Below are 25,715 nucleotides of genomic sequence, written 5' to 3' on the forward strand. Positions count from 1 at the left end.
GTGTTTAGCCCAGAGAGGGACTTGCTGGATTAAATGGTAATTCTATGTTAAAGTTTTTTGAGGAACCATACCATACTCTTTTCCATAGTGGCTGCATCATTTTACATTCCCACCAGCGATGCCATAATGTTATCAATTTCTCCACATATTTGTCAACATTTATCATTTCTTATTAAAATTTTTTTTTAATAGTAGCCATCCTAATGGGTATAAGGTAGCCCCTGCTACCAACTCTTCGTTTCTCAGTCTTTAGTAAATGTCAGCTGGATTCTCTCAGTTGCCCTGACTCTTAGCATCATCCTAAACCCCTTTGTCTCTGCCTTGTTGTGGCTACCTTTAAATATATATAAAACTCATCACTACTTACCATGACCATGTCCAGTGCTACCATAGTCTGAGCCATTGTTTCTTACCAGATTATTACAATAGCTTCTTTATTGGTCTCCCTGTCTTCACCCTTGTCTCATTACTGATAGTTCTGCACAGAACAGCCAGTGGTGATCCTTTCATGGTATAAGTCAGTTCATGTCTTCTCTTCACTCTAGACTTATCAATAGCTCCCATCTTACTTAAACCCTAAGTCCTTTTTCTTTAATTTTTTTATTGTTATGTTAATCCCCATACATTACATCATTAGTTTTAGATGTAATGTTCCATGATTCATTGTTTGTGCATAACACCCAGTGCTCCATGCAGAACGTCCTCTTTAATACCCATCACCAGGCTAACCCATCCTCCCCCCACCCAGAACCCTCAATTTGTTTTTCAGAGTCCATCGTCTCTCATGGTTCGTCTACCCCTCCGATTTCCCCCCTTCATTCTTCCCCTCCTGCTATCCTCTTCTTCTTTTTTTTTTCTTAACATATATTGCATTATTTGTTTCATAGGTACAGATCTGAGATTCAACAGTCTTGTGCAATTCACAGCGCTTACCAGAGCACATACCCTCCCCAGTATCCATCACCCAGTCACCCCATCCCTCCCACCCCACCCCCCACTCCAGCAACCCTCAGTTTGTTTCCTGAGATTAAGAATTCCTCATATCAGTGAGGTCATATGATACATGTCTTTCTCTGATTGCCCTAAGTCCTTTTTAAAAAAAAAAAAAAGATTTATTTATTTATTTGAGAGAGAGTGTATGTGTGCACACAGAGTGGGAGGGAGAGAGAGTAACCTCAAGCAGACTCCATGCTGAGCGCAGACCCCAAAGAGGGGCTCAATCCCAGGACCCTGAGATCATAACCTGAGCTGGAACCAAGAATTGGACACTCAACTGACTGAGTAACCCAGGCACCTCCTAAACCCCAAGTTCTCATCATAGCCTCTTTGTCCTCTGTGATATTTCTAAATCTCTCTAATCCCATCTCCTACTGTGATATTGTGATTTATAATAAAAGAAATTATATTTGATCTTTGGTCCAGTTTCTGACACAGAGTTCTTAAGACCCTTGGAATTTTCTAAGTGATGAGAGCAATACAGGTGATCTTGTTATGTTAATGAGGTCACTTTTGGACTGTACCTAAGGATGGCGGCTGGTCAGCATAGGAACTAACCGTGTGGTTAGACAGATGGAACTTTCAGTCTCACCTCCAACGGGGGAGAAGAGAGGGCTTAGGATCGATTTCTATCACCAATGGCCAATGATTTAACCAGTCATGTCCTTGAAATGAAGTCTCCATAAAAACCCAAAAGGACAGGTTTGGAGAGCTTCCAGGTTGGTGAACCCATGAAGATTTGGGGAGGAAACTCTACTCTGCACTCTTTTCCTATACTTTGCCCTCTGCCTTCTATTCCATCTGGTTGTTCCTGCGTTATATCTTTTTATAATAAACTGTTCCTATGGTAAATAAAATGTTCCTCTGAGTTCTGTGAGTCCCTAGCACATTAACTGAACCCAAGGAGGGGGTCACTGGAGCCATGAATCTATAGCCTGTGAGTCAACAGCCCAGGAGACAACCTGGACTTGCAACTAACATCTGAAGTGGGGGAGTAACAATCTTGTTGAACTGAACACTTAACCCATGGAATCTGATGCTATCTTTGGATAGAATTGAGTTGAATTATAGGATACCCAGCTGGTGTTGCAGAATTGCTTGGTGTGGAATCACCCACCCACCCCCACCGACCCCTATCCTCAGAATAGGGTACAGAATCTTCATCTACCCTTTCTCCTTCTCTCATTCCCTTCTCTCAGCCCCACTAATCTCTCCGCTCTTTTTAGAGCATGTGAGCACTCCTGTTTCAGGACTTTCTCACTGACTCCTCCTCCTTTCTGGAGCTCTTTTTTCCTAGGCATCTCCATGGCTTACTTCCTCACTTTATTAAGGTATCCTCTTAAATGTTACCTTATCAGAAAAGCCTTCCCTGACCACTCCCACCACCTTCCTATCGCTCCCTCTCTGCTTATCCTGAATACTTTTTCTTTGTGTCATTCATACAGCTTTTTTTTTTTTTTTAATTGACCATCCTACTCCTCAATCCCTATCAGATGTAAGCTCCATAAGAGCAGGAACTTAATTTGGTGTGTTCAGTGCTGTGTTTCTAGGTTTTAAAACAGTGCCTGGCACCTGGTAGTAGATAATTATTTCTTAAAAGAATCCTACTTGCTTAGGGACAATCACTGTTAATGCCACAGGACCTATCTTTCATGTGTTTTTATAGTTGAATATGCACAGGGAACTTTTAAAAATATATATGTTCGTACTCCTCAGGTTCCATACTAGATTTTTTCACTAAATTATGTGTGAACATCTTTCGTCTTTTCTGCAATATCTTTTTAGATGGCTACAAAACGTCCCATTGTATGGATAATTAGTTTAAATATCTCTTATTAAATATTGAAATTATTTCATCATGAACAAATTTGTGGTGAACATCCTTACAGATTCAAAGATATATATAAAATTTTCTTAGAATAAACTTCTAAGAGTAAATTTTTTTCTCAAGCTGCCCTATGTTTTACCATTTATATTCCCATCAGCAGCATCTGAGAGTAACTTTCTCACTACGTTCACTAATATTAAGTTATTTTTCTATTGTCAAGTAGCCAGCTTTTGTTTTATACTTAAATACTAATAAAATTAATTTTTGTATGTTACCTATTTGCATTGTTTTATTTTGGGATTTTTGTTTCCATCCTTGGCCTACTTTTAAAATTGAAAACATTTTTGTTTGGAACAATTGGCTTTTTCTTACTGATTTCTAAGGGCTGTTAACATATTAAACTTTGGTGATTTTTTCCCCTGGTTAACCATGGAAGGAGGATTGAAGGAGCTGGACAGACGGAGAAGAGGGTGGAAAGGGAGAAGGCACCCAAACCGAAGGGGGCATTTTTGCCTTTGCTTCTTTCTTGAGTGCCAACCCCACATTTCTTTCTACTGCATAATCTCGTGGTATCCTAAACTGCATGGCTAAAATGAATACCCTCTTCTCTTCCCATGTGATATATTCCTGTTGACTTCTCTTTGTATTCACGATGCTGCTCCTTCTTCTACTTCTCAGGGCAGAGCCCTCTTGGTCATTTTTCTGTCTTTTCCCATTTCTTATTACCAGTTTAGACCATCAGCACCTTGCATGTTGGCATCTTGCAATGGGTTCACTTTCTCTCTACTCTTCCCACTCTGATCTGTCTTGCACACGTGCACAAAATTAATCATTGTGAAGCCTGATTCTGTACCATTTCTTTACTAAAAGTCCCTTAATGTTTCCCCATTATTCAAAGATCACCTTGTAGTGATTGGCGTCAGAAGTCTTCTGTGACCAGAAATCACTCGCTTTTCTCAGTTTATTGCTCACCCCCTGACTTCGTGGTCCAGTCTTTGACCATACCAGCTCTCTCCTACTGCAATGCCTGTAAGTCATGCTGTTCTGTCTCAGAAATTCTTGTTCTTTTTGTATTTGCTTATCAAAACCCTTCTCATCTTTCAAGACTCAGATCAAATACTATATCTTTTTTTAAATATTCCCTGGTCAGGCAGTCCAGAAGGGATCTCTCCTTCTTTCAAACTTTCATAATAATTGATTTCTTTGTCTCTGATAAGCAGTTGTTTTACTGACTAGTTATTTTTTTCTGTTTTATTTAGTCTCGTGGGTTATAAACTCCTTGATGTCAAATTTCTTGTCTTGTTTATCTCTCTTGCTACAGCATCTAGCACTTAGGCCTTGCACATAGCAAGTGATCAGTAAACTTTGTTTAATAAATTAGGGAAATGTGAACAGCTCAGAAACAATATTATAACTCTACATAAAAGGTAACAGTTGAATGTCATTCTTTCAACCCCTCTTCCACATTAGCCGGGTTGTGGATTGACAAAACTGGATTTTGTTCCTTTCTTTATATCTGATTGTTTACATATGGGATTGAACTAGGATGAAATTATAAGGTTGGAGAAAATTGCCTTTTGTTTTCCTCTACCGCCTTACTTGTTTTCAGGTAAAGTCAGACTTCATTCTATCTTCTTGACTTCAAAATGCACTTACTAGGGGCACCTGGATGGCTCAGTCAGTTAAGCGTCCAGCTCTTGGTTTTGGCTCAGGTCATGATCTCAGGGTCCTGGGATCGAGCCCTGTGTTAGGCTCCATGCTCAGCGTAGAGTCTGCTTGAGATTCTTTCCCCCTCCCCCTTCCTCTCCCTCCCCCTCCTCTCCTACCCCTGCTCATGTGTGTTCTTTCTCTCTCTCTCTTTTAAATAAATAAATAAACTAACTAACAAAATCTTAAAAAAAAAATGTATTTATTAGACCTGGCTACCATTCTCTAGAGAGTAGCTCTCAAACTCTGTTTAACATTGGACCCACCCAAGGAGCTTTGAAATTTCTGGAGCTCAGGCCTCACCCAGACCAATCTGTGTAGGTACAGGCATCATTATTTGTTTTGACATCTTGCCGGGTGACCCCAATGTGCATCTAAGTTTGAGGACCACTATAATATGGATTCTGTTCTCAAATCTTCATGTATGTCAGAATCACCTGGGGAATATAAAACAGGCCCAGATCCTAACCACCTTCAGCAAGCCGAGTCCTTTGTGCCTTTATGAGCTCTCCAGGCTATTCTGATCCAGCCAATGGTTGAGAACACCTGTTCTGGCTAAACTATCAGACAGCCTAATGAAAATCCATGGGTTTATTCACAAGGTCCTAGGGCGTGATGGTGGGAATTTCATAAAGCCTCTTTTGAGAACACATCAGGTCATACGATGAAAATGTGTTTACAGACCTTGCTGTGTTCATAATAAACATTTCCTGAATGTCAGATGGATATTTATTCATAGACTTAAACTATTTTCACCTTGGTTGTGAAACTTAGTGCAAATGAAGTAATTTATTTTTTTAGAACAAGATGACTATTGTTTTCTGTCTAAACAAAACAAAACACAACACAACACAACAAAAAACTGGAGAATGTGTAATGATCTGTAGGATAAATGCAAAGTATAATACTTCTCTGTAGATACTTGGCTGTCTCTGGAGTGGGTGGGAAATCATTCTGTAATGTTGGATGCTATTTCTGTTAGAGCCTAAGGTGGGATATTGTACAGAGAATTTGGGTTTCCTTTGTTCATGGATAAAAATAGACTTAAAGGACTGTCCTTAACACTGGAAAAAGGAGGCATGAGTTTGTGACTATTATTACCTGTATTGGCCATCTGAATGCTTCCAAAGCTCAGAAAACTGAACTCCTGTCTTTTTTTTCCTGAACAGATACTGTGGAATTTTTCATTTTTCACATTGTTGGTTAGTATTCATTTCCACTCAGATTGATCAGGCACATTACATTTCTCTCTTTCTTTTGAATATTTTCATTCTAGCTTGTGTGCTCTTTAAAGTCCATTCCAGTGCAAAAAGGCCATGATTCCGATCCACTGGATTCTCCACTTGAAATAATCATGCTTTTGTCTCCAAATATGGCACTCTTAGCACGGATATCTCAGCATAGGATGAACACGTCTGCTCTACTTTTGATTTTTCCATTTATTTTCCCAAATAGGCTTTGCGTTTTGAAAGGTTTCATAGCAACTGAGTACCTGGGCCATTATCACTGACATAGAGTAGGTGTATAGCTTGTTAAAATGTATGTATAATATGTATTGATTTTAGTTAACAAGCAAATAAACATTTCAAGCTTTTTAAGCCTTTGTGAAAATTTCAAAGGCCCACAAGAGGAAATGGGTATAGATAATACAAATGACATATTAGCTCTCTAATTGTTTTTTGTTTTTACCTTATTCCCTGTCTGTTGTTATTGCTCAGGAAATCTTGTACTTTTTAGTGAAGTAAGGAATGACTGCATTTCCTTCTATTGTAAGACATTATTTTACAAAGTGACTACATCAGATATGCTAGCATGTATCAGCATTCATCAAAAAATGTAGGATGCGTTTCAGATGAATGAAATATTCCTTTTATTTGATAACTGAAGAAATCTACAATTGGAAATGTGCTTATAACTTTTTGCCTGTGGCTTTCTCTTGTATTGTTGTCATTTTTAAAAACACATGATGTGATACATGTTTATTTACTCTTTCTGATAACACTCATTCTTCCCCCACTTTCCTTAGAAAATGGAAGCACTGTTTCAGAATAATGCCATTGTGTGGGTTGTAAGTATTCCTGTTGGGCAACAGAGGGCACTATGGAGCAAACAGAGACTTGACAGGAAAAGAAAGGTTTTTGATAAATACAAGTGTCCTGGCTTATGCTGATTATTGGTGGTTGTCTTGAATTATCAAATTACATGTCCCAAGTCCCCGTTTCATTGAAAGAAGCTACAGTACATGTGTGGAAGGGAAAAATAGGCAAAAAATAAAGATGAGATTTTCCATGGCTGTCAGATAAATATTTCTTTTCAGAAGAGGACCAGTATTAAGAAGTACATTCTTTTTGTAACTGAGGTATAATTCACATGCCATGAAACTGACCGTTTTAAAGTATACAGCTCAGTGAGTTTTAGCATATTCACAAGATTGTGTAACCATTACCACTATCTAATTTCAGAACATTCCATTACTTCAAAAAGAATCCTATTCTACACTTGAAACCAGTATTATGCTGTATCTTAACTAACTGGAATTTAAATAAAAACTTGAGGAAAAAAAACACAAAAAGAATCCTGTACCCACTAGTAGTTACTCACCATTCCCTTCTCTCCCTAGCAACCACAAGGGCTACTTAATATTCTTTGGGATTGCCTATTCTGGACAGTTCATATAATTGGAATCACACAATGTGTGGCCTTTTGTTTCTGACTTCTTTCACTTAGCATAACGTTTTCAAGTTAGATCCACGTTGCAGCATGCATCAATACTTCATTCCTTTTTTACGGCTGAAAAAGTTTCCATTGTATCTATATACTGCATTTTGTTTATCCATTCATCAGTTGATGGATGTTTTGGTATTTTCCACTTTTGACTGTTATGAATAATGTTGCTAGAAATATCTGTGTGCAATTTTTTGTGTGAACATATGTTTTCACTTCTATTAGTTCTATACCCGGCAGTAGAATTTCTGATTCCTAGAGTAACTCTAACTTTTCAGTAGCTGCCAAACTTTTCCACAGTGACTATACCATGCTACGTTCCAACCAACAATGTGTGGCGATTTCAATTCCTCCACACCTTCACCAATACTTGTTATTGTCTGTCTTTTTGATTATAGCAAGTCTAGTGAGTGTGAAGTGGCATTTCATTGTGCTTTGATTTGCACTTCCAAGAACTAAAGTCTTATAAACATTTAAGATTCAGACATTTTATTTCAAAACTACAGTCTTCCCTGCTACATCTGTCTAAACAGACCCTCCTCTCGTTCTCTGGGGAGTCTGTTTGGCTATAATGGAATGAATTTTAACAGTGTTTTCCTTTTCCTTCTCCCACCTTCCCTCTTCCCCCTTTCCCTCCTTGCCTTCCTTCCTTTCTTCTGACCAGGTGCTGACAAAGCTACTTTCCTCATGGGCATTAATTCCTCTGAGTTGGTGAAGGGCTTGATCCATCCCAGAATCAAAGTTGGTAATGAATATGTTACTAGAGGTCAAAATGTAGAACAGGTAGGGTGATATTTCCAGAGCATTATGACTCTATGATCTTGTAATAAATGTATACATATTGTACTTGTTATTTTTCAGCTTCTGGTGATGTCTGCAACAAGAGCCTCTATAAAAAAGCAAGTAAGAGCTCTTGTGATGAGTGTTCGGAATGTTTTCCCTTGTGATGCATAGCACAGTAAATGCTCTGTGTTAAGAATCTTTCCAGATTCTTAATATACTGTTTGATACTTTTCCCGTAGGTAACAAGTCTCTTTGCAGATGGAGGCAAGCCTTTTACTTGTGACCAACATCTTTGTTGTCCAACTAAGAAGCTTTCAAAGCTATTAGTTCTGACATGAATAAAATTGGCATCCCCCGCCTGTTTGGAATACTGACTTTTTAGAGTAACAGGCACAGTAGTTGAGATAGGGTTTTAAAATATAGGCTCAAGTTAGTATTCGAAGGAGGGATGTTGAGAGCAGAAATGAGAGATCGAAGGTCATGTGGGTTTTGTGCAGCACCCAGGAGAATTGTTTTAATGATAAAATAACAAGTGCTCTGAGGACTGCCGATCCTGAAGCTTGGTCAGAATGCAGTAAATGTTCCCAGGGCTGCCGGATAATGAGACCATCTAAGTATGCTAGTGCATTTCAAAATAATAATTTACATCTTTAATGCATATGAGTCAGTATGTGATAGCCCCATGCTGCAGTAACACATATACACTGAAATCTCAGCTGACAGTAAACTAAATATTTCTTTCTTACATCAAGTCCAATACAGATTGGACCGCCTTCTTCCATATTGTAGTTTGGCCACCTGTAACACGTGGCCTCCAAAGATGCTGCACACGGTGAACAGATCATTTGTAGAAAAAGTACACCCACCTTAACAGCTTGGGGCTAGAAGTGATGTCATTTTCATTAATATTCTATTGGTGAAAATTAGTCTAATTACCCCCTTAGCAACAGGGGGGCTGAGAAATGGAAATTCCCCCTCTTTGCTGGGTGCTTTTCCAGAAATCCCTTTCTGGAAAGAGGGAATGGTACGATCACATGGAGTATGCATAAGACATTCACAGGCATTGTCTCCTTCTGTTCTTACAACAATACTCAGAGGTAAAGAGAGCAGGCATACTGATGTTTTCCCAGTTGGGGAATCTAAGGGTTAGGGAACATAAGTAACACTGCAAAGGGCACACAGCTAATATTCAGGTGACATTTAGATTGTCTTACTCTACATACATTTTAAATCTGAAAATGCGATAGACAAATGTACAAATCTGGGATAGAAGACAGTTATTTTGATGACAATAAACTCTATTTCTTTTTGGTATATTAAAGCATCTGGTGTGACTATGTTATTTAAAACATTTCAGCAATCTCCTAGTTTAACTTACTCTATCAATCAATAATTCTGCCTCTATCACAATACTAGACTGAACCCATCAGTTTCCATTTTTGCTCTCCCTCCTCACCGGACCTCCTTGAGGCTATGGGCTGTGATCAGTTCATTCTGGGACCCTTAGCCTCTAGCAGAGTGCCCTGCAAGTAGTAGGTGCTCCACAGACGTTAAGGTAAACTAAATATTGAGCTGAATTTGAACCGTGATCAGCAGGACAAGTAGTTGAGCTATTGCTTATAGTGAGGTTAGGGGTGTTTGGCAGTTTCTTGCTTTTTAACACATTAGCCACGACATGCATGCATGACATACTATGATTATAGAACAGGGGCTTGCTCTGTGTAAAACTAATGAGCCCAGAGGAGGACTAAAATCAAACCTTCGCCTCTTTAATAGTGTGTTCCCAGGAACTGAGTTACCACCAGCCTTTACTATAATAGAACCAGTGAAGTAAACTGATGTATTATTATCCAACATTAAAAGAAAAAAAAAATCCTCATCTTCCATCCTCTCTGTCTCTTTCTCTTTCTCCTGCTCCTGGAGAGAGAGTAAGAAAGCACACTGTAAGGCTTTTCTTTTCTTAGGAATTTTACTGACTTTACAGAGACAATTGCCCCTGCTAAGAATAGAGATGTATATGCTCTGTTGATGACAATTGCAAAAGATGGCAAAAATTCTTGCAGTGTTAACACTTACAGAATTTGGTCCCAGCTCGAATGCTGACTAACTCTGGGACCTTGGTCAAATATCTTCACCTCTCTGAGTACCCAGCAAAGAGGTGGAATTCCTCCGTGTCTCAGTGGAGGGGTGACTGGAATCTAAATAGGACGATCCTTCAGATGTGAGTGTGTCCTGCACATTGTAGAGGTTTTGCATTCTTGCTCCCATGTGCTCACTGCCCATAGCACTCAGTCAAGATGACAGTTGGAAGAACGCCCTCCCTATTTTCAAATGCACTCCTCCTTTAGGGGCAGGTCCTATCCCCAGCTGAGAGCCACTACATGCCATTATCAAGAACTAATGTCCTTCAGGTCCAGTATTTTATGATTCCATGGGAGTTTTAACTATGCCTGTTAAAAATAAGTTGTTTTAATTTTAAAAAGATTAAAAATGATAAAAAAAATCATAATAGTAACCACTGAGCATATGCTAAGTGCTTTGTGTAGATGTCTCATTCAATTGGACAACAAGCCTACAAAATTTATCTTTTTTTTTTGGAGAGAGAGAGAGAGAGGAGGGGGAGGGGCAGAGGAAGAGGGAGAGAGACTCTCAAGCAGACTCCAAGCCCAGCATGGAGCCTGAGGCGGGGCTTGATATCACGACCTTGAGATCATGACCTGAGCTGAAATCAAGAGTTGGGCACTCAATTGCGCCACGCAAGCGTCCCTACAAAATTGATCTTATTTATATTTCCATTTTATAGTTAAAGACGGTAAACTTTACAAAGATTAACTGCTCAAGGTAGCATAGGAAATATTGGAGGAAAGTTGGGGAAGTAAGAAAAGCAGAAAGGGGATAGGAGAGCAGGAACTAACATGCGTTGGGTACCAAGTGCCAAACGTTGTGTTATATATATTTACATCCTCTGTCTCATTGACTCTCTCCCTTTGACCTTGGCAGATGCATATTTTAATGTTATTTTACAGATGAGAAAGGCAGGGGTCCAAGTGGTTACAAATATGACTCCATTTCTGTTTGGTGGTTGTTTTTGTTCTATTGTATGCTATTGCTCTCCACTGATCAGGTTTCTGTGAGGTTATTTGAAAAAGAGCTAAGGAATGAGTCCGTGTAATCCCTGAAAAGTGGAAGTGTAGGTCTAGCTGCCTAAGTCTTCCTTCATTGGATAGAAAATGATGAAAATGATTCATTAGTAAGCCGTATGTTGGTTTATTGATTTCAGTCAGCAGACGCCATACCATCTATATCTTCCTCTGACTACATCTTCAGGCTTCTTCCTGTTTCTTCACTACTGTCCACCCCAGACCAGTTTCTCTCCCACCCCCACTTCCGAATATTTAGGGAATTAAAAAGGGGCAAGCAAGTTCGTCCTGTTCTTTTTAAAGTTTCAAAGTGACTGCTGTAGACAGAGAGTGATTTCCTCAGGGCTCCAGAGGATAAAAATCATTCTGTGTGCTTTATTTGTGTGGGTGTGCTCTTGACGCCCATAGTAAAAAACTGTAACGCCATCCGGCTTATGGATTACTGTGGCAATGACTCAAGATAACTGATCTGAGAGTGGGTGACTCATACCTAAATCACCACCAGACAACAACTGGCTCCTCTGTGTGCTCTCTCCTGGGCAGCTGAAGGATGGATGGGATAGGCTGCTTTTTAAATGTTAAGTGGTTGGAGCACGTTCTGCTTCCAGGCTTGGAGAATGTCCAGCTGAAATCCACTCCTACTTGGAGTTGGTCAGAAACCCACTACTCCAGCAGCACCTTTGCATCATGGAAGTGGCATCTGCATTTATACGGCATTAGCCAGCACAGAGTCTGGAGCTCTCCCCAGTAGGTTACGTTAGAGCCTTTGCCACATACCTCCAGGGGTGGGAAATGCAGCCTGAGTTTTACAGTAGGAGAATCTGAGTCAGACTGATGCACTAAATTGCCATTCTCCACATAGGGAGTTGAGATTAACCCTGGGAACTGATAGAATAAAGACTGTGGAAGCTGAGGCTAGAAAGAACCTTCAGGAACATTATTCAGGTGAAGAGATCTGCCATCCAGAGAGGTTAGACCACTTGCCAAAGGTTATACAATTTTTTTAAAAGATTTTATTTATTTATTTGACAGAGAGAGACATAGTGAGAGAGGGAACACAAGCAGGGGGAGTGGGAGAGGGAGAAGCAGGCTTCCCACTGAGCAGGGAGCCCGCTGCGGGGCTCGATCCCAGGACCCTGGGATCACGACCTGAGCCGAAGGCAGACACTTAACGACTGAACCACCCACGCGCCCCAGAGGTTATACAATTTATTAGCAGCAACGACAGCAGCGGGACAAGGGCTGGGCATTCCAGATCCCTAACCTGCTCTACCAGTATTTGCAAACTTCATGGTGCACAGGAATCCGCGGGGGATCATGTTAGGGTACCTGTTCAGATTCATAGGTCTGGGACTGGAGGCCAAGATGCTGAGGGTTGGCATCTTTAACATGCTCCCGGGCGGTGCTGATGCTACAGGTCTTAGGACCACACTTCGAATAGCAAGGCTTTAGAATGCATTACCACTCTCCACACCCCCACCCCGGCCCCGGAAATTTGGTCCTTTGATAATAGGAACATGATTTCTCTCACAGGACTGTCTGGTAAGGAGGCACCAGGCTGGTTTGCCTCCAGGTTTCTTTTCTCCTCCTCCCTTTCCTCCTTTCCTTGCTTCCTTCTCCCTTTCTTCTCATTGTAGTAAATTTCCTCTCCTGTATCATCTCAGCAGCACGCTAGAACTACAGAAAGTCAATAAATAGATCCCGATTTTACTAGAAGGTAGCTGCTGATAGAAAATACCCAGGATTAAAATGCACACTGCTGACAGATGTGGAGTGCTTGCAGTGTGATTTCCAGGTGATCTATGCCATTGGTGCCCTGTCCAAGTCAATATATGAAAGGATGTTTAAGTGGCTGGTGGCACGAATCAATAGGGCGCTGGATGCCAAGCTGTCAAGGCAATTCTTCATTGGCATTCTTGACATCACTGGTTTCGAAATCATTGATGTAAGTATATCGGGTTAGAATGAAGTCAACGTGTATTTATAAGGAGATCAGAAAATGTGGATTGAACATCAGAAAATGTAGTCAAAGTGTGATGAGATTCCTTCTGTGAAAACTTAAGCCACTCCGGTTGGAAAAGAGCTATTATTAATATTAAAAATAATAATTATAATAATTAATGGACTTAATTAATTCAGCCTTACAGGTAAATAGAAATAGAAGAAACTTTATGATTTTGAATTTTGATATAATCACGTGTTATTGTCATAAAATTTTTAGTTTGCAGGTATATTTGAAGGAGGTAAGAATTTAATTGAGGATTCGTTACTTGTTGGGTCTATTTTCCATCAGATTGATTGTGGTTATGATATTCTCTCTACATTTTTCCAAATGGACTTCATTTTTATTTTCTTTTTCTTTTTTCTTTTATTTTTCATTGAGATGTATTTGACAATTAAAAAATGCACAAACAATGAATCATGGAACACTACATCTAAAACTAATGATGCAATGTATGGGGATAATATAAGAATAAAAAAATTTTTTAAAAATGTATATGTTTGAAGTATACAACTTGCTGGCTTGGCACATATTTGCACTGTGAAATAATCACAGTCAAGTTAATTAACATACCCATCACCTCAAATAGTTACCATTCGCTCAATTTTACTTTTATCTCTTCTTCCTACCTAATCATGTCTTTGAAGTGTAACAACCTTGAGCAACTCTGCATTAATTTTACCAATGAAAAATTGTAATAGTTCCTTAATCAGCACATGTTTTTTCTGGAGCAAGAGGGATATACGAAAGAAGGCTTTGACTGGGTGCCCATCGACTTTGGTCTGGATTTACAAGCCTGCACAGATCTCGTTGAGAAGGTAATGCATGTTTTTCTTCTCGTTCATTCTGATTTAAGGACAGTCGTCCCTGCTTGCCATATTGATCCGTATTAGGACTCGGGCTCTGTCAGCAGATGGGAAACGGGGCAGGAGAGCTCTGCGCCTTCTCTCTTAATGGGCTTTGTGTGCAGCACCTGTGGCAACCGAGCTAAAGCCTCGTGTCAGTTACCCTACTCCATCATCTCCCCCCAGACTGTCGCTGCTCCTTTCCTGCTTATGCATGGCCTCCACTGTTAATGCATGAGGAAACTTGTCGAGATGAAAAATGGTCATGCTCTTGACCGGAAAAACACAGAGCTGAAAATATGAGCACTGTAGGGCCCGGCTGATTAACATAAGGTGAATGAGTCAGACCCAGAGCAGCTTAACGAAATTTGGCGAATTAGCATGCAAACAAACAACTGTCATAAATCCTCAAGGCCACTACCTTGCAGGGGGTAGTTTGTTCATTTAACTGGACAAGTACCAGTTAGCTTAAGTAATCTATGACAATACTTCATGGCTTATTAGTAAATTAGCTGCAGCGTATGGTTTCTGAATTCAGTGATGTTCCTGTACTTTGAAATCTTTCTGTGTGCTCTGGGAAAGATTAACGGGGTTTGCCTGGGTATCGAGGATAGCATTTTCTGTGGCTTTGTCTGTGGGAGAATGCGTGGCGGCATGTCTTGCTATAACCGTGGATTGCCGTGAACTCTGGAGCCAGGTCTGGAAGGCCAATGTCTAGCGCTTTCAATGTTCTGAATGCTCTCTTTGGCTAAGTGGTTGCATCTGATTCTCAACAGCCCAGTCAGGAAGGAGCTAGGTGCCCAACCTCTCACTGTCTTTGCGGGCCTCAGTTTTCATTGATCAGTGTCCCATCAACTTTATTTATTAGGATTTAGATGAAATGACAACTTCCTAGAAAATAGCTATTACTCCTAACAGGAATGGATGTCACATTGATTTTATTTATTCTATAGCCAGTGAACTTCATAGAGGAAGGACAGGCTGATTAAAAAAAAATAATAATAATGCTAATGAACCAACCTCTGAGCTGATTAAAAATAATAATAATAATGGCCCAACCATGATTTTTTTGTAAATGTTTGTTGGCATTATTGAAGCTGAGAAATGAAACTAAAGAGCAATTGCTTTTGGCAATTGTTCCCTGTAGTATCTGCTTGCTGGGATTATGGTGAGATACCGTTTTCGGGCAGGAAGGTGGGACATAGATATTATTCAGAATCAGATAGGTCTGTGAACATTACTGATTTTTAGTTGATCTGAAGCCCTTTGCCTCATTTGTGCCAGTCTCGGGATTCCAAGTAACACACTAGCAACACGGATGTAATTTCCTGTTGCATTTTCTACTGATACGGTAAAATGAGAAAAACAAAAACAAAAACACCTGACCAGATGATAGAAAGAAAAGATAAGTCTTTGGTTTCCTATGAATGATTTCAAAGGTATTCAGGTCAGGCAAATGAGGAATACTAAAACCTTTCTTGACATGATTCTATATTTTGAAAAGACCCGTTGAGCTAGTTCAGCCTACGTGAAAAAAATTGGTTGTAAATATTAATGACCAAACTTACTTCTTGAAATAGAATGAATCATGAGAAGTTTTCCAAATTCAAAAGAACTGAAATGCATCAATATGTACAAAATGCCTTATAGCATGCGTCTGTGTGTGTATATAAGGAAGAGGGATTTTCATACATAAAAGTTTCACATTTTTATGTTTACAAAAATGTTTGTCAAACTAAAAAAAGATGTATTTTAACACCACCTTTAACTGTTAATTTGGTCGTCAAGCATACAGTGACCTCCTCTCTATATATGCAGTGAACAAATCTATTATAGGATTAGCTCACACTTATTTCATTACTTGAAATATTCTCATTTGTTTAGAACTCGAGCATTGATAATTTACATGTTAAAGTATTAATGTATGACTGCATATTTATGGTTTTGCACAGGCATAGGTTTTGCATAGGTACATATATTTATGGTTTTGCATAGATGTTGTATTAGACAAATACGTCCAAAATTATACATTAAAACCTTGTTGTTCCTATCATTGCAGTCACCTTGAGAGGCTGCCTCCATTTTCCAGTAATTCGGCCCTTTTGCAAAAAGTTCTTCATATGACGGGGATGTGGATAAGGTTTTAGAACATAACCAGCTGGGAGAGAAAAGTAGCTGCAATACTGATCATCTTACCAGTTTTTAACTCTAAACTGTATTATCTAGCTTGGTCACATTTTTTTACCTTATCTCCCTGACTTGTCCCGAATAAATTTTTATTGTTCCTCTACAGTGATACTGTTTCTAAAATAACTTAAATCCTGGTAGTATCTTGGCAATCAATACGTGTTGTTGCCTCCCAAGTGGGATTCTTTGGGTATGCTAAGTCTGGTTTTCTTATTAGAGAATGAATCCCATTGATACCGAGTTCTCTCTGGTACACCCATGAGTATTTCCTTGAAACACATCACTCCAAGCTTTCGGTTACAACTCTTTCTGCCCGACTACTGCCCACAGCAAAGCATCCCAGCTCCCAAAGCTCAAACCTGGATGTCTTAGTGCTTACCTGTCAATCAGTTATGGAACAGAACTTTGCTGGGGACCTGCATTCAGTCCCCTCGGAACCTACTATGCTAAGGCCTGTGAAAATGCGAACCAGAGGCGTCATTCCATCACGGAGGAACGAAGCGTATCATTGGAAAGGCATCTTCCTAGGACCAAAACTTTTACCTTTTTTTTTTTAATTAAATAAACGAGTAAATTTATTTAACAACTACTTGTTTTGATCACTTCCTTGTTACCTTGTTGGTGAGGGAGGGTTTCCTGCCGTGGGGTGTTGAGATGGCTGAACATAGGACACCTGACCCTGGACAAATGAGGTTAACAACAGCTTACTGGTCACATACACTCACAGCCTGGAGGAGAAGGACACTAGATACCTTGCAGGGCCACGTGGCGGTTGCACTCCTGAGCACAGTGAATAAGAGGGGCTATGGGAGGCAGGTTTTATAGTAAGAATAGGGTGAGGTGACCGTTGTTTCTCAAGGGAGGATGTGATTGGCTTGTTCGAATAATTCCGAAGGCTGATAGGGATCTGAAACCCATCTCTCAAGGATAAAGGCACTGGGTCCCATCATGAGGACGGTTGTTTGGCGAGGGGACCTCAACCACGGAGCACAATGTGGAGGGGAACTTGTGATTAGGTCACTGAGGCCCTCCCCAGTTTTCCCCAGATGTCAAGGCACACGGGATGTTGGGCCTTAATTTTAGGTCTAATGCCACACTACTGTGTTATAAGACTTTGAATTAAGTGCTGCAGAAAACTTAAGCAGTTGTTATAAGTAGCACTTGCCCTTAGGAAGTATGCAGTCACGTAGGAGATTTGTAAGTCTAATCAGTGTAAAAATATGTCTCTGTATAAATGCAGGAAAGGCACAAAGGCTCACAGAACTCAGAAGAGCTGAAGTCACCTCTGCCTGTGGGAATCTTGGAAGGCCCGGTAGGAAAGGGTGTAAAATTTCAGCTGGTTCTTAAGACATGATTATGATTTTAGCAGGTGAAGAGAGAGGAAGAGAGCAGGTGGAAGGACTGGCAAGAGCAAAGGCGTAGGGGTAAGTAGGGGCAAAGGCCACATTCCAAAATGTTAGGTAGTCTAGTAGTGCATAGGCTACACAGAAAGAAGTAACTGGAAGAAAAAAAAGGAGGGCCAGGTTGAGAAGAGATGCTAAGTAATTTATACCTTACTTTTCGGCAGCGGGGAGCCAAAGAGGGCTTCTGTGCTGGGTAATGGAGCAGTCAGAGCAGCTTGCGTTTATTCTGTGGGTTTGTGTCTAGGGTCTGGAACAGGAGGAAAGGCTAATAATATTAAGGCAGTCAGGGAGCTGTATAGCAGTCCAGGTGAGAAGTGAGGAGGTCCTGAATCAGGACAACAGAAATGGAAATAGTAAGAATGTGACAGACATAAAAGGAGGGAAGGCAGGATCGATAATATTTGAAGAGGGAGAGGTTAGAGCCCTAAGGTTCTGAGTCAGGGCGATGGACTCAAACCATTTACTGTGCCATAGAGGACATTTGATGCTACAGGGCAGAACATAATTACTTTTTTTCCTGACCTATTTGGAAATTAATTTGCTGGAGGTCCTCATCTTTATTAGAAGCTTTACACCTCCTGAGGAATGGAAAAATGGAGAAGACCGTGAAAAAATAGTGTTTTTCCCCCCTCCTCAGTGGTTAGGTTGTTCCATTTTGAGCTATGACATGTACTTGCTTGACATAAAGCTTCCCAAAATGGAAATTGGCTTTATTAGATTCCTGACATGATGGCAGCGCTCATGTATGGAAGGTGACTGTTTGAGATGGGGGCTCCCTCCTTGTGAGGCATTGCCACAACCCTGTTGTTAACAGACACCATCCCAGGAGATGCTCACATTTTTAAATGATTTAGTCCAGTTTTCACTGAGGGTTGACTGTACGTATGGTAGGAAAATCTGTGGTGCAAGATGGAATCCATGCCTCCCAAAGCTTACACTAGTGAATCAACTCTTTAGTTTATCAGATTCTCCCTCCTCCTCCTCGTACTCCTCCATGTTACTTACTTTGCCAAGAACCCACGAGGTCAGTCCCACCAGGAGCAAGACAGTTTTTGGTTTCACTTAGAATATTTTGTTTTCATTTAGAGCACTTCACATATTCACTCACTGCATCATTCCCCACCTAGATGCTTGGGAGGAAAGAAGATGTCCCAGAACTCTACAGTACAAGAACTAGTAATGAAAAGTTGTTAATTATGTTTTCTGTAAAGCACAGATTTTAAGTCTATGAGAACATACAAAAGAGGTAGAAAACCATAGTCCATATATTACAATGGTAGACTCAGGTGGATCAAAAATATGATCTTTAGGGACTCCTGGGTGGCACAGTCAGTTAAGCATGTGCCTTCCACTCAGGTCATGATCCCGTGGTCCTGGGATCGAGCCCCAGATGGAGTTGGGCTCCCTGCTTAGCAAGGAGTCTTCTTCTCCCTCTCCCTCTGCCTCTCCCCCAGCTTGTGCATGCTCTTTCTTTCTCAAATAAATAAATAAAAATCTTTAAAAAATATAATCTTTAAATATTTGATGATCCACTACTTTGACGAATTAGAACCATTTGTATGGCTCCAGTGGAGTAATTTAGAACAAATTCTAAACTACAAACAAATTTTCTTTTAATATATCACCCATCCAGAGCTTTGACTGGGAGTTGGTGTGTTCTCTCTCCATGAAAACATTTAAGCATTTGCTAGCCAGCGTTTTAGAAGGAAATTATGAAGAGAATTCAAGGAACTTTTAGGTGGGTTGGACCAGACCTTTAATGTCCCTCCCAAGCCTGGGAGTCTATGATTCTTAGGTACAAAGTGTTGGTGAAAATCATGAGATCTGTGCTGTTGGGCTAAGGGGTAATGTTGTGTCTCAGAATTCTCAAGACATTTTCTCTCTACCTTTGTTTTGTCTACTTTGTTGCTTTTAGATGCTCTGAAGCCACAACTCATATATAACCTGAAGTGTCTGGCACAGTGATTTATTCATAGAAGGCACTGCAAAATATTCTGTGGAGTACATTAATAAATATAGAAATATACAAATTGATATGCGAATATAAGAATCCTTGATTTCCTCGATTCCCCCTCCCCCCAAACCTTTCTCTATGTGTACGTACCTTACACTGGTTAATGGCAGCATCCATTACCCATTTGCTCAAGCCAAAAACCTGGTCATCTTTCTTTTTCTGTTGCACCCCACATTCTCTCCACCAGCAGGTTGTGACCCCATTTTAATTTCAAGCTATATCACATTTTGATGACTTCTGACCATCTCTAACACTATCACTAATCTAGACCAAGGGTCAGCAAACTATGGCTCCGTGGGCCAAATCTAGCCTGCAGCCTGTTTTTATAAATATCGTTTTAATAAAACATTGCCACACTCCTTGTTTTTACATGTCACCACTTGCTGCTTTGGGGCCTGAACTGGCGGAGTGGATGGCAGAGCTATGACGGGAGCCATGTGGCCCGCAAAGTCTATTTCCTACATGCCCTTTAAAGAAAAAGTTTGCTGACAGAGGTCATCAGGTTTTCTACCACATATTCTTTTGTTGTTTTGTTCGTCAACCCTTTAGAAATGTAAAAACTGTTATTGGCTCACTGGCTGTCCTACATATAGGCCACAGGCAGGAGTTGGCCCACAGGCTCTACTTTGCCAACCTTGCTCTAATCAAATGATCCTTTCAAAGCAAACATCAAATCACAACACTTCCCATTAAAATCTACAAAGTCCTCCCATTACACTTAAAATTCAAATGTCTTAGCACGGTCTGGACAGCCCTTGGGATCCAGCACCGCTTATCTCTCTAACTCCATCTCGTACCACGCGCTCAATCTGACTACCTTAGCTCTGTCCACTTTTGCCTCTGGCAGGACCTCAGATTTGCCAAGTGTGCTCCTGCCTAGGGCTTTTGCACTCATCATTTGTCTGCCAAGAGTACTTGTATACAGATCTCTGGATTTGCTCTTCTGGTTCAGGTTTACTTGACTTTCTCACTAAAATAGCTCCCAGTTGGTCCCCCAATCAATCTCTATTTCTTTACTTTGTATGATTTCTTCAGGACACTTATGTGGAACTAAATTGTTTATTTTTTGCTTACTTGACTATTGTCTTTCTACTCCATTAGAAAGTAATCACTCTGAGGACAGGCACTTCGTATATGCAGCTCATGACTACACTGCCCGCTCCTACAGGTGCCCAGCACCTACTAGGTATTTAATAAATATTTGTTGGAATGGACGATTGACTAGTTATATGTAGTGAATCTTCTTTCCCCTTGTCAACTGATTAGGTTCCTGGAATAAGACTTTACCTCACCCCGTTATTGAAAATACTGTGTCCTGGTGTTTTCTTTCATTTGCTGTTCATGTCTATCTCCAACAGCCAATGGGTATCTTTTCCATCCTCGAAGAGGAATGTGTGTTTCCTCAGGCTACAGATGTAACTTTCAAGACCAAACTTTTTGACAACCATTTTGGGAAGTTGGTTTATTTCCAGAAGCCCACGCCTGATAATAAGAGATATGAAGCTCACTTTGAGCTTGTCCATTATGCAGGAACAGTAAGTTATCTCTAGACCCTCAGCCCTGAATTCTCCTGACTCTATTTCAAATGCATTCAGTCAAAGTCCCTAGATGATATATAAGTAAAGTTTAGCTTAAATAAAGAGATGAACAAAAAAAATCTCAGTTCCAGAAAAAAAGTTGGCATAGCCTTTTAGCACTTAGGAAATGAAATACCCATCCTATAATAGTATTCCATGTGCACAGAGGTTAGAAATCTCAAAATAGACTCTGTCATCCCAACTCAAAGTAAGTCAGCTTCAGAAAGTCATGGAGATCATCAAAGTCATGGGTTTTTCCATATTTGTCCTTCCTTTTAACTTAACATTGTGTGAATGAGTGATTTCAGCTGATCTTTTTATTGAAGTTTTTTTGTTTTTTTTAATTCTCTCATAAAGAAATAGTCTCTGTGAAGTAATGGCCTCCAAACTATGGCTGACAAAGGTTTCTAATGACTCTCCATGCCTCTCCTCATTCCCCACTGGTGTGTGTGTTGCCCCTTTTTCTCTGCTTTTCTGCTTCTAGTCAGTGATTCCGGATGAAACAGAAAGAGAATTGATAAAGGATAAAATAACACTTCATCCTAAAAATGACCTGCCAACTGTACATAGATATGCTTGTAATTGTCTTCTTTCATATCTTTGAATATTAATTATAATGATATTTACAGTAAAATATCATTATAATTGCTAATTTTTTTGAATGTTCAGTGTGTGTCAGAGACAATTAGATTATTTCATCTATTCTTGCCAACGAGGGAGAGCTGATGTGAATTGTTTCTACTGGAAATACCATTTAATTCTTTCTCCCTCTCCTTCCCTAGCTATCCCTCTCCTCCCTCCCCTTCTCTTCCTTTCCACAATGTAAAATGGTAAAGTCTGAAAATCTCTTCGGGTTATACAATGGACTCCTGGAGTATTATTCAGTACTGTTACCTCAAACCAATTTAAAGTTAAAGGACCCATACAATTTATGATTTTTTTAAAGTAATTCACAATTTGCTATGTTAATTTATGCATTCTCTTCCTTTGTTACCTGAACTGCATGCCTTTCTAAAGGTGCCTTATAACATTAGTGGCTGGCTTGAAAAGAACAAAGACCTTCTTAAGGAAACAGTAGGGGCTGTATTGCAGAAGTCGTTGAACAGACTCCTGGCAAACCTTTTTGAAAATCACATCAGTACTGACAGTGGTGAGTTGAACAGTCTTGCCTAATTTTTTAGCCTCAGAATGGAACCCATGGCTTCCTCAGCACTTACAAAAACCCTTGCCTCTTTCCTGTGATATCTGTGTCTGCTCCCTGTGGTCTGAGTCATCCCCTCTTATTAGCCTTCTGTCCCCGGGCTGGCGATTCTTCAGGGAAATGGTGCTCTAAGACAGATGTATTTCAAGGAGCCTGCTCTGATCTGCTTTTAGCTTCTACTCAACCCCGCTGCAAAGAGGGAGCAACAAACCATATTTTGATAAATGATTTTGGAGCAATAACAATTCTCTTTAATCTATATTCCCCAAGTATCTTGGATTTCTCCTTCACAGTGCTTTTGTGTTATAGTAACTTGGGGTTATGATAAGCTTCCTGAGGGCAGCGATTATACCTGATTTTTTAAATTGTAGCCTCAAGCATGTAGCAAATACCTGTTTCTCAGGCCCTCCATACATATTTATTGACCAACAAATAACTAATCTTGTTTAGTAGTTTGTAATTTACGAAGCACTTCTAGATATATTATCTTACTCAGTCCCTGCCATGACCCTTTCAGATACAGATAGAGGGAAAGGTCTTCTTATCTTACAGGTGCAAATACGGAAGAGTTAAGGAGCATCCCCAATTTCACAAATCTACTGTTAAAAGATAAATCGAAGCATGTTAAAAATTTTAAGCATTTATATGAGCAAAAATTGATTCAAATGGGGCAGTGTCAAGCCCTCAGTGTTTAAGACTGCTCCACTGACAGAAGCTCAGGGAGATACTTTATAGAGAAAAGATGGAAGCCAAGTAAGGAAGTTATTGATTGGTTGTAGTTTAAAGCCTGCTTGACTGTGATTGGTTGTCCTTAGTGTTTTGATTTTATAACCCTGGGATATTTACATGCTTACATTTTGGCTTGCTCTTATAGGCCACTATGGAATTAGAGCCACATCAGTCTAATGGCCTCCTTGTTTAATTAACTTAACAGTAGTAAATGCAAAAGCAAGGTAGGAAGCAGGACTTCTGCTTCCTGTCCTGGTGCCTATATCACTCTCACTGTCTTTCAGAAACAAAACAGAGAGATGTGCAGGCTACATGTATTTAGGACATAATTCAGATTTCTGCACCATGACACAAAGGATTTGAAGATACTGAGCCCATGTGGCTAACATCAGCCTCACAACGGGACTAATGCTAGCTACAGAGGGAAACTCTCCATGATTCATAACAAAAGTCACAGACTGGCAGCCTCGGAGCAGAACCTGGCCTTCAGACATGTTTCATTTGGTCCACACGGGTTTAAAAAAAATCAGAAGTTTCCACGTACATTTTTGGATTTCCTTTTTCTTTCAAAAAGTGGAAAATGTGGGAAAATAGAAAATCTGCCCAGCCTGGGTTCAGATACCTTTGTGACAATGGGGCGAGGTATACCAGCTCTTCTTTAAGGGGTGTGCACTCTCATTTCCTAACCTCCTCACTGTCCTGTGATCTCACGCCCAGCTTTAAGTTAACTCCTGGCCCAGGCAAGCTGATTTGGGACTCCTGATTGACATGGTCAGGAAATGGAGAGAGAATTTGGTGCTTTCTGGCTTCATCAGCACCGATGACATAATTCAGGAGCAGGCCTGAAATCCTGTTGGCCTCCCTCAAGAGGAGGTTGAGAAATGAAGGCTATTGTATTTGGACCCTGATAATCTTCAGGCAGTGCATTTGCCTGATTCTAATGGCTTCTAAAGTGCCCCTTAGCAGTCAGTTAGATAGTGACTCCTAAGCTTACGGCTCCCAGATGGGTCATTCTCTGATCATAAGAGATCAGGCAGCAGTTCAAGCAGAGAGTCAGACAGGAAATCATCTTCGAACTCTTCAGGGTGTCTGCTGTGTCCTTTGGAAATAGAAAAGAATAATTGTCCAGAATGTCCTTTTTTTGGTAATTTTTCAAGCACCCCCTGAAAATACTTGCCTCCACGCTTCTCACTCATCCAAACATTAAATTACCCATAATAACCATACTTTCTTCTGGGCAATCCAAGTACTTTAAACCAGAATTATAATTTCTTAAAAAAATTAATAATGGAAGGTAGTAGTATTTCCTTTTCATAGGTGGAGAAACTGAAATACTAAGAGGTCCAGTGATTGACTTGGAAGGCCTGAGGCATGTCAGTAGGACGTTGGTGATTAAGCTTTAGGACATCTGCCCCAGCACAGGTGTTACTCAGGTGCAGAGAATATTTTGTGTTACAGGTTGACGGCTGGTCCATTTTTTCCTGGGAATTTCGCCATTGTTGTTGTACATCTTTGTGAGTTAGCACTACACAAATGTTTGTAAAACAGTTTGGCTTAGCATGGACACTTTTGCTTCAAGAAAATGGAAATAGATGTTTTTTTATAAATTATGAAAGTGATGTGTGAGTGTTGTCAAAAGCACAGACAATATGGAAAAATAAAAAGAGAAACATAAAAGCTACCTATCGTTCTACGCAGAGTGATAGCAATTGTTAAGACTTTGGCATATGCTCCTCCTAATATTTTTTATGTATATAGTCACTAATAATACAACTACACTGAGAAACACGTATATGTACTCAGGATCATAACACACAAACTTTTTTTTTTTTTAAGATTTTATTTATTTATTTGACAGAGAGAGACACAGTGAGAGAGGGAACACAAGCAGGGGGAGTGAGAGAGAGAGAAGCAGGCTTCCCGCAGAGCAGGGAGCCCAATGCGGGGCTCGATCCCAGGACCCTGGGATCATGACCTGAGCTGAAGGCAGACGCTTAACGACTGAGCCACCCAGGCACCCCAACACACAAACTTTTATAACATTACTTTTTCTCTTAAAATAACTCCTAGGAATCTTTCCATGTCAATTATATGGATCCTCCTCATCATTTTAAAAGGCCACAGTATTTCATTGTACACATACTCTTTCATAATTTAACTAATCAGTCTCCTATTGATAGACATTTGCTTTGATAACTTTAATTTTTGTTTAGTTTTTTTTTTTTTTTGCAGTGACTAAACAATGCTGCCTGAAGTATCTTTGCACAGTTGCCTGACTATTTCCTTAAGGAAGAGCACTAGAAATAGACATTTGTGTTGAGACAAATATTTTTAAAGCTTTTCGTAGATATCGCCATATTGCTTTTAGAACTTGACAAATTTATACTTTCATCAACAGGGTATGGTAATGTGACCAAAAAAAAGAGCTTTTTAAATGCTTTTTTTTTCTTCTTTTTTTAGTTCTACAGTTTGGGGAGAAGAAACGCAAGAGAGGAGTTTCATTCCAAACGGTTGCATCTCTGCATAAAGTAATTTTTAATTGCATCTATTCATATATTAACTGCCTCACAATATGCATA

At 40.0% G+C, this 25,715-nt stretch overlaps 1 protein-coding gene across 1 annotated transcript in view; it reads left to right on the plus strand.

The window, feature by feature from the left end:
* MYH15 (myosin heavy chain 15) overlaps window positions 1-25,715 on the plus strand; it is a 150,507-nt gene that overhangs the window by 29,393 nt on the left and 95,399 nt on the right. The window contains 6 exon segments of the mRNA XM_081816033.1: window positions 7,920-8,038; window positions 12,974-13,123; window positions 13,828-13,998; window positions 20,988-21,164; window positions 22,224-22,356; window positions 25,597-25,664. Coding sequence (XP_081672159.1) covers window positions 7,920-8,038; window positions 12,974-13,123; window positions 13,828-13,998; window positions 20,988-21,164; window positions 22,224-22,356; window positions 25,597-25,664 — 818 coding nt within the window.

This window comes from Leptonychotes weddellii, chromosome 1, assembly GCF_054177405.1.
Source record: "Leptonychotes weddellii isolate Sample4059 chromosome 1, ASM5417740v2, whole genome shotgun sequence".
Lineage (NCBI taxonomy): Eukaryota > Metazoa > Chordata > Mammalia > Carnivora > Phocidae > Leptonychotes > Leptonychotes weddellii.